At 42.9% G+C, this 16194-nt stretch overlaps 1 protein-coding gene across 1 annotated transcript; it reads left to right on the top strand.

Annotated features, from left to right (window-relative positions):
• Positions 1–12674: 12674 nt before the first annotated feature.
• LOC137905650 (ornithine decarboxylase-like) lies at positions 12675–15757 on the top strand. Its single transcript, XM_068749892.1, has 9 exons — positions 12675–12696; positions 12954–13081; positions 13196–13369; positions 13473–13645; positions 13727–13943; positions 14051–14134; positions 14973–15135; positions 15238–15350; positions 15536–15757. The coding sequence occupies exons 1-9, from the start codon at positions 12675–12677 to the stop codon at positions 15755–15757; spliced, it is 1296 nt and encodes a 431-aa protein (XP_068605993.1).
• Positions 15758–16194: the final 437 nt, after the last annotated feature.

Here is a 16194-nt window from a genome sequence, read left to right as displayed (position 1 = left end):
CAAGTTCAGTACAAGAGCACCTAGCAGTTGATATTTGTTATTGTTACAGAAATACTTCATTAATTCAGTCTGTGGAAGGAATTCCTTCAAGGAAAAGGGAAATGTTGTGTTCTGCTATGCAGATGTGAACAGAGGGGGCGCTGTAGGAATGTGTGCTGCATGCGAAATGTATTGCTGTGCATACGAGAGACGGAAGAGAAGAATAAAGTTGATGAGACTGAAGCACATGGGCTCTCCGGCTAATTACTTTAATACGATTACGAAACACACACGAGCGCATTCATTACACTAAACACACAGAACACTTGTATCATCCAGGAGAGAAACACGTTTATCGTTGCTGTTATTGTAGAAGTCATTTAGGTTTTTCCTTTTTGAATTATTTCTTCTATGTTCAAATGGCTGGTGAAAATGTAATGCAAATTAACATTGAATTAATAATATCAGGTCATTGGCGAATATATATATTTTGGGCTTGTAGTCTGATAGTTGAAAATAATTAACATTTCGTGTATTTAGTAGTAGACATAACAGTACAACTGTTGTAGCAATAAAAAAAACTACAGCTTTTATCGTACATTGAGACAAACTATCGAAGAGGAGGAGAGTAGCTACCCCTTTTTTCCCTCTCTGTTTACACGTGACACTCATCGAGGCGAATTTACAATGTTTGAAGAACTATCGTAATTAAACATATTTATCAGTTCAACAAATGACATGACCTTTTTTTAAAAGATTTTTGCAGGAATTGTCAGAGCTGGCCTCACGCACTCAAACAGAGCCTTTCCAAAAAATTAGAATATCATGGAAAAGTTTATTTATTTCATTTAAAAAGTCAAACTTTCAATTGTATCAACAATTTAAAACTGATGCATAATAATCTCTTATGGATCATCACCAATTTAATCATCTGTTCCTGTTAACATTCCCAACAGGAGGCCATGCCTATTTATAACAAATCAATACCTCTGGAAGTAAAGGTTTACTTTTAATAATAATAATAATAATAATAATAATAATAATATGCTTCATTTCTATAGCACTTTTCTAGAAATAAAATTCACAAAGTGCATTTACAGACAAAAACAGATTTTTAAAAGCAACAGTGGCGTGGGACATTGATGAGACGAGGTACCCAGCAAGAACCATAAAATAATAAAACAATGTAAAAAATAAATAACAAAATAAAAAAATTATTGTATAACACTAATAAATCATAAATATAAGTTGGGCCCAGACCCATAAGAGCTTTAAAAGTGATCAAGATTATTACAAAGAATGCTAGAAGCTCTCCAGCATTGTCCATTATTGACTTACTGACTTGGTTTTTCTCCCACTGATCTGATATCCCCAAATCAAATTGGAACATCTACATAACAAAGCAAAATAACAAGAATATATATTTTTAAAAGTTAGCTCAGTTTCAGGTCCTCTCACATTATCAGTGGCCAAGATGTCAAAAAATGTCACCATACCTCTTGCAATGCTCCTATCCGTGTTAATGAACACAGAGCTCTGCCGGTTCCAAGCAAACCAGTTTTTTTTTTTTTTTACAGCAAGTCAAGTTTTAATTATTTATTACAAAACAGTTCAGCCTTCAATGAGGTAAAAGTGCTTCAGCCAATGAGAGGAGATCAGATCAGACTGGTTACCCTGCTGTTCACTGAGCAATAATCTACAGGACCTGACCAAATGGTTAAACGGTTAGTTAGCTTATATTAAAATACAAACATTTATTCATTTCTAACAATGTAATCCAAGGTCAGGATGTGATAAGGAGCAAATGTGCTCTCTCTCCAAAGGAAGGGCCTTATTGGGATAGACATTGTTGCCTTTACACAGTTAAGTCATAGTGCGAACTGTTAAAATGGACTAAATTATGTTGCCATTCCGGCACACAGGAATCTTTCACAGTGGTTACAAAAGAAAGAACTCCTTCTCCTACTCACTGTGAAAGTAATGTGGCTTTTTTTCCCAGTAATGTTTTCGGGGGTCTTCTCCTTCACTGCACCCGCAAACTGATCTTTACACAACAAATATCAGCAGGGGTTATCGTCAGCTGGCTCTGATCGAGACAAAACATTTTTAGAACCTTTTTTTAATATTAATTTCAATTTAACAGCAATGCAAAAGTGAAATTGTCCATAGCGTAACTGGTTCTCTGTCTGCGTGTTGCGCTGACGACACTTCAGGGTTGAAAGAGGCATCATTAGATCAGTGACGTGCGGTGAGGTTCATGTCTGGTGAGGCACAGTCAGATTTACAAATAAATGAACCTACAGCTTGTTCATCATTTGATTGGCAACATTTAACGAGTTTTGTTTAAAAATTCGTACCAGAATTTTTTACATATTGTCACAAACCAGGCTCATCAGTTTATGACAAAAAGGGGAGACCACACATAATCTGCGTATTTACAAAAGATTTAATGAAATTATGTGACGTGAAATTATTCAACTCTGCGTATCAGTGTGTGTGCAGCGTTGAATGTGTGTGGATGCGTGTGTGTTGATCAGTTAAAGTTTAACTGATGTTTAACTGTTAAACACATGTTCTGAGACGTGTCTATGTGTGGATGAGGGGGCGTGTCCGTGTCCAGCTGGGGCTGCGGAGAGAGAGAGAGAGAACGGAACGTAACGGCAGAGATATGCCAGCGATGGAGGAAAAGCTGGGCTTCATTTGACAGCTTATGTTCTCCAGAACGTTACAGAACACTCGTTCACATCCAATGGACTCTGTCAGGCCCAGTCCGCCGCGGTTCTGCTCGAATCGGTCCCGCAATTTGACTTTGAATACGCGCGGTCGCTGCTCGTGTTTGGAGGCTTCTCGGTAAATTCTTCATGTCGCAATATCCCATCCGAGTCCAGACATCGTCAGAAGTTGAGAAAAGAAGGCAGGAAAAGCAGAAAACACGGGTTCTTGCTTGACGTCCAGACATCCAGACGGCCAGCGCTTCCGTGTTTACAAGCCCGTCTGAACGAGCGGATCAGCTGATGAGTGCGCTGAATCACTCACGGGTCTCCTATCGGCTGGAGGCTGTATTACATGTGGCCTCATTCTGCAGTATTTTAATGCCGCTGAGCACAAGAATACGTGACGCACTAATTGTATTATTAAAAATGAAACAATCATAAAATATATAATATAATATCACTGATGTTATATTATATATTATATTATTTTTATATTATTTTCAATAATACAAATACATGATTTTTATATGATTTTATATGATGACAGGTGAGGCTGTGCCTCACCGGCCTCCCCTGACTGCACGTCACTGCATTAGATAGTTATGTTATACTGTGAATAACAAACTTGCAGAGAACAGTGTAATAATTATTGTATTCTTTATTTATAAGGATTAGATATCTGTGAACACTCATGTGCTTGATATTTAATATTGCAGAAAAGGATATTCTGATATTGTAAAGAAGAATGTTGCAAATTGCCCTTTAACGTGTGTTCTCATATTTGCGAACTCTGATGGAACTGTTTCCTTGCAGAAGAAAAGGGTGTTATTAGAAAGTGCAACACTTTTAATTTTATTTTCAAATTTCTATATTTTTATTTATTATTTTATAAAAATGTTAAGGTTTTGATATCTGTAAACATTTATTTGAATATAGATTCTGATATTGTTGGACAGTTGAAATAGATCTATATTGAGAAGCAACCCTTACTTACACTGAATTGGAAACACTTTGGAAAAAATACACTGAATTAAAAGGCATTACAGAAGTGTGCTATCGTAGACATGTAAGGTTATACTAAAGACTTTTTATTGATTTGTCCCTCGGAGGGCAATTTGGTTTACAGCAGTTACAGTCTAACTGTAGGCTGCTAAATATTTACATGATTTTAATAATAATTAAAATAGGGCGTGATCTAAAGTGGGCCGGTCTGAGGCATGAAACTCCAGGGCTGAAAATGAGTCCCACTCCGGCCCTGAGACTATGTACCCGTCTTTTAAAACAGCAGTCATTAAACCGCTTCTCAAAAAACCAACATTGGATCCTGATGTCTTGGCTAACTATCGGCCAATTTCAAACCTTCCATTCCTGTCAAAGATTTTAGAGAAAGTGATTATGATTATGCTAGTTTTACTGCTGCTAATACACATCTGTGTATCTACTCCTGATGCTGCTGTTTTGTGATGTGTCTGTATGTACCGTATTTTCACAACCATAAGACGCACGTAAAAGTCTTAAATTATCTTAAAAATGTGCCGAACGCCCTATCGTCCGCGCGCCCGATGTCTTGTTGTAAAGCGGACTCAGTCAGTCCCACTGATTGCCGGCAATGCAGACCAAGCTCTGGCACCGGTCATATAGGGACCGGACACCCCGTATCAGGGGGTCCAACACCCCATACTCCCGGAGCACCCCCCACAGGACTCCCTGAGGGACACGGTTGAATGCCTTCTCCAAATCCACAGAAACAGTGCTCCTGTTTGTCATCAGCATGTTCAAATTCAAACGTATTGAAGACTTCTATGGCTTGGGGACCAGCTACGGTAAGTAGTAACGCAATTTTCCTGGCGTCGGACTTCGATTCCAATCCCAAAGCGGCAAGGTACAGTTCAAATTACTGCTTAAAAGATCGCCCCTTCCTGAGCTGCCACCTTATCGTGGTGGAGGGGTTTGCGTGTCCCAATGATCCTAGGAGCTCAGTTGTCGGGGGCTATATGCCCCTGGTAGGGTCACCCATGGCAAACAGGTCCTAGGGGAGGGACCAGACAAAGGGTGGCTCAGAAAACCCCAATGACGAGTGAAATAATTGGTCCTGGGCTTCCCTTGCCCGGACGTGGGTCACCGGGGCCCCCTCCTGGAGCCAGGCCTGGGGGTGGGGAACAATGGCGAGCGCCTGGTGGCCGGGTCTTCACCCATGGAGCCCGGTCGGGCATAGCCCGAAGAAGCTACGTGGGACCTTCCTCCCGTGGGCTCACCACCCATAGGAGGGACCAGAGGGGTCGGGTGCGATGTGAGCTGGGCGGCAGCCAAAGGCGGGGACCATGGCGGTCCGACCCTCGGCTCCAGAAACTAGCTCTAGGGACGTGGAACGTCACCTCTCTGGCGGGGAAGGAGCCTGAGCTGGTGTGCGAGGTTGAGAAGTTCCGACTGGATATAGTTGGCCTCACCTCGACACACAGCAAGGGCTCTGGAACCACCCTTCTTGAGAGGGGTTGGACTCTCTTCCACTCTGGAGTTGCCACTGGTGAGAGGCGCCGGGCAGGGGTGGCAATACTTATTGCCCGCTGGCTCAGTGCCTGTATGTTGAAGTTTACTCCAATAAACGAGAGGGTAGCTTCCCTCCGCCTTCGGGTGGGGGGACGAAACCTGCCTGTTGTTTGTGCCTATGGTCCAAACAGCAGTTCAGAGTATCCACCCTTTTTGGAGTCCTTGGAGGGGGTACTGGAGAGTGCTCCTTCTGGGGATTCCCTCGTTCTGTTGGGGGACTTCAACACCCATGTTGGCAATGACAGTGAGACCTGGAGGGGTGTGATTGGGAGGAATGGCCCCCCTGATAGGAACCCGAGTGGTGTTTTGTTATTGGACTTCTGTGCTCGTCACAGATTGTCCATAACAAACACCATGTTCAAGCATAAGGGTGTCCATATGTGCACTTGGCACCAGGAACCCCTAGGCCGCAGTTCGATGATCGACTTTGTAGTCGTCTCACCGGACTTGCGGCCGCATATCTTGGACACTCAGGTGAAGAGAGGGGCGGAGCTGTCAACCGACCATCACCTGGTGGTGAGCCAACTCCGATTGTGGGGGAGGATGCCGGACAGACCTGGCAGGCCCAAACGTATTGTGAGGGTCTGTTGGGAACGTCTGGCAGAATCTCCTGTCAGAAAGAGTTTTAACTCCCACCTCCAGGAGAGCTTCGAACATGTACCGGGGGAGGCAGGGGACATTGAGTCCGAGTGGACTATGTTTCGTGCCTCCATTGTCGAAGTGGCCGATCGGTACTGTGGCCGTAAGGTGGTCGGTGCCTGTCGTGGCGGCAATCCCAAGACCTCTTGGTGGACACCGGTGGTGAGGGATGCCGTCAAGCTGAAGAAGGAGTCCTATCAGGCCTTTTTGGCCTGTGGGACTCCGGAGGCAGCTGACAGGTACCGACAGACCAAACGGAGTGCAGCTACTGCGGTTGCTGAGGCAAAAACCCGGGCATGGGAGGAGTTCGGTGAGGCCATGGAAAACTACTTCAAGTACAACTACTGTAAAGCACATTTACTGATTTATTGGTAACAAACTGTACAATACAGCAAGTGCATTGTAGTTTACCAAACTACATCAGTACAAAGTATTCAGAATTCTAGTATACAGTTTAGTAGCAACTCCAAATTGTAAAACAAAAATACAGCTAGATATTGTCTGAACTCACACCTTTAACTTCAACTCAACACGAGTTTCAGACTTTAATTTGTAGTGTCGACGACGTGCTCGCTGACTTTGTCTCGCTGACTCCGTCTCGCTGACTCCGTCTCGCTGACTCCGTCTCGCTGACTCCGTCTCGCTGACTCCGTCTCGCTGACTCCGTCTCGCTCTTCATGACACTCTTCCGACTGAACTCTGTGTTGCGCTTGAGATGGTGGAACGATTTTGTCGTGTTCCCACCTGTTGCCGTCACCGTTGCTTTGGAAACTGCATAGTAAGGTCTCTTGCTGCACATCTGCTCTATCAAAACCGCAGCACGCAGTCACAGGACAAACACGGCATCAAACACTGCCCCGGGCAGCCATTAATGTCGAACCCTGATGCCTAGCACGTTTTCTGAAGCCTTTAAGGTCCACAACTAAAACACACAAGATTTCTAAGCAATTATTCCTCTGAACGGCGCCGCAGTGCCTGTGTGGCTGCGTGTGTGCGAGCGGTGGTGTGTGACTGTGTGTTTGCACAGTGTTTTGTTGATGATTTGATGATGATTTCCAATAATCCAGTTACGGAGAGGAGGAGAGCATGCATACATTAAAAAAGTTACATCTCATCATGTCGATGTTTATCTCGCAGTAAAGGAGAAAATGGAGCAGGTGGAAATCAGGGCCAGAAAGGCAAATAGAAAAAAAACAGTAAAAAGTACCGTATTTTTTGCACCATAAGGTGCACTTAAAATCCTTAAATTTTCTCTAAACTTGACCGCGCGCCTTTAACGCGGTGCACTTTTTATGTGGTACATAATCAGTCCAAATGTTTTAGTACGACTTTGGTAAGCGATGAAGCCGCACCGGTTGATGAATTGTCGCAGCGTTACGGCTGCCGTAGTCAGGAGCCTCGCGGAGTGCGACGTACCGGTGCTGTCCTTCACCATAGTATTATGGTCAGGAGCCTCGCAGAGTGACACGTACCGGTGCTGTCCTTCACCATAGTATTATGGTCAGGAGCCTCGCGGAGTGATACGTACTGATGCTGTCCTTCAACATAGTATTATAGTCAGGAGCCTCGCGGAGTGATACGTACCGGTGCTGTCCTTCAACATAGTATTATAGTCAGGAGCCTCGCGGAGTAATACGTACCGATGCTGTCCTTCACCATAGTATTATGGTCAGGAGCCTCGCGGAGTGCGACGTACCGGTGCTGTCCTTCACCATAGTATTATGGTCAGGAGCCTCGCAGAGTGACACGTACCGGTGCTGTCCTTCACCATAGTATTATGGTCAGGAGCCTCGCGGAGTGATACGTACTGATGCTGTCCTTCAACATAGTATTATAGTCAGGAGCCTCGCGGAGTGATACGTACCGGTGCTGTCCTTCAACATAGTATTATAGTCAGGAGCCTCGCGGAGTAATACGTACCGATGCTGTCCTTCACCATAGTATTATGGTCAGGAGCCTCGCAGAGTGACACGTACCGGTGCTGTCCTTCACCATAGTATTATGGTCAGGAGCCTCGCAGAGTGACACGTACCGGTGCTGTCCTTCACCATAGTATGATGGTCAGGAGCCTTGTGAAGTGATACGTACCGGTGCTGTCCTTCACCATAGTATTATGGTCAGGAGCCTCGCGGAGTGATACGTACCGGTGCTGTCCAAAGGAAGATCAGCAAAGTTTAGCTTTAAACCACAATCTTGTTTCAGTTCAGCGTTCCTCTTGCTCCTTTGAAGTCAGGTCCTTTCCAGCACCGGATGCTGAGCTGTGTGGGTCCCGAACCCAGTCAAGGAATTCTGTGGAGGCTGAATAGAAATAAAATGACAACTTCTCCTCAAGAGTTTTCAAATGTGGGCCAATCACCTCGCTCATTGCAGCAGTGTTCCCATCATGCAGTTTCTCGCTGCACATGTTGTTGCCAGACCTGCACCTTTACACGGAATCCGTTAATCTTATCAGTGCTTGTAAGCAGGTTGTAAGCAGGTTTTCTTTTTCTTTTGTCGACCACTCATACCAGGGCCTTCATCTGGGTCTGGATTTTGTCCAGGGTCCTGTTCGGCATTTGCATTTTCTCTTCTCAAAAACTTCTCCATCACTGTCACTTGCTTGTCTTGCTGTGATCCCAAACTGCCACTGAGGATGCCCCCCCCCCTCCTTAAAGGGGAACCGAAGCACTCACAAAGTGTAGAGTAGGCAAAAGCCAAAGCATGAAGAACTGTTTTTTTGGGGAAATATTTGTTTTCTGTTTTTTAATAAATGCAGCGCAGTTGCATGACGCTTATTTTGAAATGTGCGCTCTTATTTTCTAGTGCAAGGAGAACGCACTACAACGCCGGAGTCTGAAGAGCGATCTACGGGCGGCACACACACTTTATTACAGCGCAGACACCCGACGATGGTTAATCAGGTGATATTAGATCATTTCCCACGGCACACTGTTTGGGAAACACTGCAGTAATCAATATAATCAATATGCTGTCATTAGGCAGCATTGGTGGCTTAACATCATGACACACTGAGCTCCTCCCCCTTTATCTGATTATTCATGTTATAAATATATGTCAGTAATCTCTCTCTCTTCCTGTAGTCTTGTTCTCTCTCTCCCTCTGTTTGTCCCTCTCTCTCTTTCAGGTCCTTCTGTCCGTGGTGCTGCAGAACCTGGACCTGTGTCCCTCAGCGCTGATGTCCACGTCGCTAGCATTAGCATGTATAGTTTTATATCGCTAGCATTAGCATTTATAGCTTTATATCGCTAGCATTAGCATCTTGTTTTTGTCTGCTCCTGCTCTGTCTTGCTATCGCTTCCCATCCATCTCCTTGTTTTTGTCTCTCCTCCAACCTGCTATTCTCTCTCTTTCTCTCTCTCTCTCAACCCAGCCGGTCAGACAGATGGCCGACACCATGAGCCTAGGTTCTGTCCAAGGTTTCTACCTGTTAAAGGGAAGTGCTTGCTTTTGTGGATCAAGTTGGGTTCTGTGTTTCCCTGCTAATCCTGTAAAGTGCCTTGAGATGACTTCCTGTTGTGATCTGGTGCTATAGAAATAAAACTGAATTGAATTGAATTGTTCTCTTCCTCAGCATGTTTCTTCCTCAGCATGTTTCATCCTCAGCGATCCACTTGCCGAAGCTATAAGTCGGAACGAACCGACACAGTTTCACGTGGGCCTTCACACAGACACCATTTTACTGTACTAGAAGAACCTCTCCCCTCAGTAAGGGGGGAAACCTTTCATCTATGAGGGATTCCACATATCTGACTTCTCGCTTGGAACGTCAGGGCATTGATGCTTCTCCAATTCTGTCAGAGTAGTAGAAGACAAAAAGCAATTATTGACACAGCTCAATTCATAAAGCTAATAACCAGCCTATAGGCCTCATTTCCACAACTAACAACTCTAAACCAGTCCCGGAAATCAGTTGGAATACATATTTAATAACCTTTCCCTGATCATTTGCAGTTTTATATAGCAGCTCTTTAATCAGTATCTTGTTCAGCAGCCTAGATGTTACGTTATGTTTTTTTCTGCTCCTGCTCTCTCTCTCTCTATCACTTCCTTATCCATCTCCTTGTTTTTGACTCTCTCTCCCTCTAAACCGAGCCGGTCAGACAGATGTATGTACACCATGAGCCTAGGTTCTGTCCAAGATGTACTACTTTTAGAATATGGTAGTACAAACTCTTTGCACCATTTTGACAGTTAGAAATGTTCCGCTTTATGTTCCCATTTATGTTTTTTTTCTTTCTTTTAGGTGACCTTTCAGAAATGCAAATACCACATAGCCACAAACACAACAAATTGCAAATATATCTAAATGTCAGCAAGACTGCCCTTAATTAAAAATAAAACACTGGACTAAGCTTCCTTCCTATAAAACATCATACAATAATAACATCAACCAGTGGCGTCGTTAGGCCTAAATATTCTTAAGCCCCCCTAAATAATTTTGGGTTGTTTTATAAAAATATTTTCTTTTTTTCTTTTTTGTTCAGTGACCAAAAAATGCCGACATATTCTATTAAAACCACCAGAATATATGTTTAAAAACATGTAACCTGTCATTATTGACTTAAATCTGATCATGGATCTGTTTCCCCTCACTTCATGGCGTAAGGTAGAGAACCCGTTCCACCTGTTCCTATAGAGAATGCCCACATCACTGAAACTCCAGTCCACGTTTTCCCTGTGACCGCTAATTGTCGGTCCCTGCAGCTCCATTTGAAGCACACAGAGCAGAATAGAAGAGCTTTAGGAGAAGAACTTGAACGGATGGATGGAGAATGGATAAAAGAAAGTTTATAAAGAAAGTAAGTTTATCACTGCTGGTAGTAACATTTAGTTAGTGTGTGACACACTTAAGGGAAACGCACAGATGCATTAGCCATGGAGCTGTATGAGAGAACCACAGCCCTGAGCCACGCCCACAGTCTCCCTGAATCAGGGGCAGAGACCTGCAGGACCTGGAGGAACCTGCAGGTTCACGCACTGAATAGAACTCAGACACAGTGAAAAGAGAGTTACTTTTCCCTTGTGTGGATCGGATGATAGCTTGAGTTCAGATTCTGCAGTAGATGCAGAGCTACTAAAAGGCATCCAGCATGCAGGCCTAAATGTGAGAACCTCTTGAGTATCACAATTGAATGAACTTCAAAACACTCCAGCCTGAAAACAGAGGAGGTTCTGGTGGCCAGAAAACAGAGGCTGGATGTTCACCCAAAGATATATTGTCTGTGCACAACCTCCTTGATTCAGACATGTTTCCCTCTCTGAAGGTTCTACCCAAGTTGCCCTAATAGTGCCTGTAAGCAGCTGCTCATGTGAACGGTCCTTTAGAGCACTGCGTCGGTTGCACTGCGTCGGTTGCACGGCGTTGGTTGCACTGCGTCGGTTGCATTCCTGGCTGCGTCAAACAACGGGTCAGAAAAGACTTCACAGTCTTGCAGTCATTGAAACTGCTGTTGTTGTCTGTACCTGTATGGTCTTTGTATTTTGTCCTTAATGTTAGATGTAGCACGACTTCACCGAGAAACGTTCCTAGTCTGTGAACCCTCACTGACAATGGCAATAAACCACTTCTGATTCTGATTCTTATTCTGATTCTGAAAAAGACGAGCTTCAGAATCACAACAGAGTGATCGACGGAAACGGAAACAAGCCCGCAAGGGCTTTTTTGAAATGCTCCTCTTAGACAGGATGTTTGACGTTATTTGTACTGTAATACATGCTACTGTGTGACTGTACTTGTACTCTAACATTCTATCTAATAAATATATTCATCATCATCATCATCGACTCTTAAAAACAAAGGGCGTTCTTTAATGCTTCCATTCACCAAGTAGCTTGTAATTGTAGCCATTTTATTTCTTGTTAATGCTGTAAACATCCTGTTTCTGTTTAAACCTGTTTGTTGTTGTACTGTATTGAAAAACAGACTGAAATAATAATAATGTCTAATTTCTCAGTCCTTGTTAGCCGTTTGTGAGGTTTTGTGCTCGTACGCTACATTTGCTCACATCTTGTGCATCGCCTGGGGGCTAAGCCCCCCCTGTCCTTAAAACCTAGTGACGCCCCTGACATCAACGCTTTTCAGAGGAAGATGGATACCATTCCCATCTTTGTTGGAAATGAGCTTTTCGGTAAAGTTTGCTGGCCAGTCTTGAATTACACTGAATGTTTCCTGCCTGTCAATGAAGCCAACACAAACATGTTTTGTACTGAGATGTACTGTATCTATCAATACAGTTCCCATCCTCTCAGTTCATGTGTCCTCCAAGGAAAGGGTCAATATTTAAGCTGGCCTGTGGAGGGAAAAGCGGAGCCTTCTCAGGAGTTGGGGGAGGATTCCGGAAAAGGAAAGATATGGTTCCTGTTCCAAGGCAGGCCCCTCATGAAAACTCAATGAACTGTCCTTAATTAAAAATAAAGCACTGTGGGGTATCATAATGTCCTGAACTATCAAAGTAGCGTTTGACACGATAACCAAATGAGTCCAAAGAACGAACTGTTTGAGTTGTAATTAGTGACACATCTTATTATCAGAGAGATAAAAGATTAAAGAAAGACAAACATGACAAACCAAAAACAAACAATGGAGAACATCTTTCTGGCTGATTCCTGCCTCATCTGTTTGCTTTTGGTTAATGGTTGAGGATACATCACGATATGGTTTCATTTCTAGCTACACAGCAGATTATTGGTTCATTTTGACATTTGGTTTCACAGGAGGCGGGGACAAGATTGAACTGGGGATTAATATAAGTATTGGACACGTGTGGAAGTACTGTCATCCATTTTACCACAAAGATGGACAAGCATATTCACTCTGGTAAGAAAAACAAAGTGCTGTTCTGGGTTGTGTTTTTACTCTTAAGTAAAAAGTGGGTTTATGAATGTTATGCTCTATTTTTTTCTATTCTTTTTGACTATATCATGGCAAGAAATTGCAACAAAAAAATGAGGATTTTGTTTGGATTCAGTTTTACATTTACAGTTTGTATTTTGGCAAAAGGGTTAGGGTTAGGAATTCTTCAAAAAGGGAATTCTTTTTATTGATTTGTCTTTTGCTGGTTGTCTTCCTTGCAGAATCAGTGACCACGAATGCATCAGTCACTCACGATTTCTCACCTGAGAATTCTGATATTGATATTTTGGACAATGGAAAAACCGTCAGAGATTTCATAGATGATAAAATAAAAGAGCGTGTTTCAAAGGTGAGCATCATGACATCATATCGTAACGCTATCCTCGTTGTAATCTATAAATGTGGGAAAGAAAAACAAAATGAGATCATTGATAACGGAATGTCTCTGCTCTTTTGCGATCAGGACACTGAAGACCCATTCTACGTGGCAAATCTCGATCGTCTGTATCTGATGCATCTCCGGTGGGTCACTAACTTGCCTCGGGTCCGGCCTTTCTTTGCTGTGAAGTGCAACAACACGCCGGTAGTCCTGAAGATGCTGAGCGCTCTGGGCACAGGATTTGACTGTGCCAGCAAGGTACTACATATGATCGGTTTTCTTTTCTGTCGTTCACTGTTATGGAGGAAGGTTGTCTCTTGCTTTTCAGTTTGCTCATGTCAAATATGTTTTGGTCTCACAGAACGAGATTGATCTGGTCCTGTCCCTGGGAGCGACTCCTGATGACATCATTTATGCACACACTATCAAACCGCTGTCACACATCAAGTATGCCGAGGCTCATGGCGTAAGCAGGATGACTTTCGACAATGAAGAAGAACTCCTCAAGGTTTCTCTGAGTCATCCCAATGCCAAGTGAGTCAAGCATTGCTCATATTTCTGCCCTTCTTCTTCTTTGAGCACTGATTCCTGGAAGTATTTTGAATAATGTTCCAGACTGATTCTCCGCATCGCAGTGGATGACTCAAAATCCATACTAAGACTCAACACAAAGTTTGGAGCCAGCCTGGACTCTGTTGCTCAGCTGCTGGAGCGTGCTAAAAAGCTGGAGTTGGACGTCATCGGCATCAGTTTCCACGTCGGCAGCGGGTGTACTGACAGTGTGGCTTTCATGCAAGCCATAGCAGACGCCAGGCATGCTTTTGACATCGGGGTTAGTCATCGTCATAGCAACAGATCATGACACATCCAACATTAAGCTATTGTCAAAGCAAGATTTAGCTTATTCAGATCAAAAATCAATCTTGTATTTTGCTTCAGAATTTGCTGGGCTTCCAGATGAACCTGTTGGACATTGGAGGAGGATTCTCTGGGAGAGACAACTATAGAGTCAAATTTGAAGAGGTAATGTATGTGTGTGATGTATGTATATGATGATGTATATATATATATATACCACCAAGTGTGGAGTGAATGAATAATGCACTACGAGTTGAGCGCTTTGAGTTTGAGTTTCTCATAGAAAAGCGCTGTATAAAGTCCAATGCATGATTATTATTACTATTATATATATATATATTAGGGCTGTCACAATATCAGATTTTCTCTTCACGATTATCGTGGGCAAGAAATATCACGACTTCAACAAAAATGTAAATAATAATGGTACACTCATTCAAATTCATCATTAACCTTTTTTAATGTTGATGGTTTCTCTCTTTTGTCAGATGAATTATACTCAAAATACCTGTCAAAGGAGATATTGAAACAATAGGAGTACAGTAACTGTACAACTGCATACATAAAGTGCAATTACACTCAACTAGTTAAAAGGTAACCAGATTAACTGATTTACAGGATCCACAGGGTACAACATCTGCTATAACTACAATACTAACTGTAGTTACCTGGGAGCCCCGATAGCTAGGTGAGGTCACGTACCTGCTCCTGCTGTGTTTATTTGTGAGGGGGAGGGGTTGGGGTGCTGCAGAACCCCAACCCCTGCAGGATGTGTTCAAGTGGCACTGGATCATTTACAAGCTATTATCATAGAAGCATTTTTAACACGATATAACATTGTATTTTTTAATACCACGATTATCGTCAATTCTGGTATACCGTGAAAGCACTATATATACATGATATATATATATTTATCTAGCTGTACTTCATAGAAACACAAGGATATACTGTACAGCCGAATGAACCACTTGACATATCTTAACACATCTCTGCCTCCTAGTTTTCAGAGGTCATAAATGCAGCCCTCGATGATTTCTTCCCACCAGACAGTGGGGTAGAGGTTATTGCAGAACCAGGCCGATACTACGTGGAATCAGTTTTCACAATGGCCGTGAACATCATTGCCAAGAAGGTCATCACAGATAATGTGGATGAGAATCGAAGTAAAGTATAGATACTTCTATTGAAGGCATATGAATGTTACCCATCAGTATCATACATACCATAATGTGTCAACTTTCGTTATTTTGCATGTACTTTTCCAGATGGTGAGGAAAGCAGAAAGATGGTTTACTACATTAATGAAGGCTTGCATGGCTCCATGAACTTTATTATCAGTGATCCTTGTGCTTCCAAAGTCGATCCATACCCCCAAAGGGTAAATATCATTATCACCTGTCGCCGCATAAAAGCGCTTCTACTGATCATTTTCACTGCCAACAACTTGAAATGATTAATGCTGTCAGCATGAACTGAGGAATTGTCTTTGTGGTGGGTTGAAGCCCCCCCCATGACAACCAGAGTGAAGGGGAGATTATATTCAACTGTATGTACTCTGTACAGGCTGTGGAGAGAAGTGAGCAGAGATACGTGACTGTTCTCTGGGGTCCAACCTGCGACAGCCAAGACAAGCTAAACGGCACGTACAACTTGCCAGAGATGCACGTCGGGGACTGGCTTCTACTGGACAACATCGGCGCTTACTCTCTGACTCTGAGCAGTGACTTTAATGGATTTGACAGGGCAGATGTTTACAGTGTTGTGACAGCTGGGGCTCAGATCTGAGAACATTTTCACACAAAACTACTAAAACGTAACACATCTGCATAAAAAAACAACAATTACATGCGGACAAAAAAAACACTGATGGATCAATTGGCTGTTCTATTTGGAATCATTTCATGATACTAACTTTCTGTCCACATGCCTCCCTCCATCAGATATTCCAAAGGATCTGCCATTCGTTTGGGAGTTGACTGAATAACAAATACTGATGGAAGTATTTCAAACTGATCAGTGACCAAGTACCTTTATAAGAAAACCTCAGTGCTGTTGTAGTAAACATCTTGATGATTGTCCTGATTACTGCAATAAACTATCAGGCTAAATGTAAGGAGATCTGTTGCAAAATATATTTTAAAATTGTTTAATCGATCCTTGATTAATGGTTCCTGGAGTTGTTTTTTAGTTGAAATGAATTGCAATTATCTTTGGAACTATAA

The sequence above is a fragment of the Brachionichthys hirsutus genome, chromosome 16 (genome assembly GCF_040956055.1).
Source record: "Brachionichthys hirsutus isolate HB-005 chromosome 16, CSIRO-AGI_Bhir_v1, whole genome shotgun sequence".
Taxonomy (NCBI): Eukaryota; Metazoa; Chordata; class Actinopteri; order Lophiiformes; family Brachionichthyidae; genus Brachionichthys; species Brachionichthys hirsutus.
Note: the sequence above shows the minus strand (reverse complement) of the source record. Positions and strands in the feature narration are given on the sequence as shown.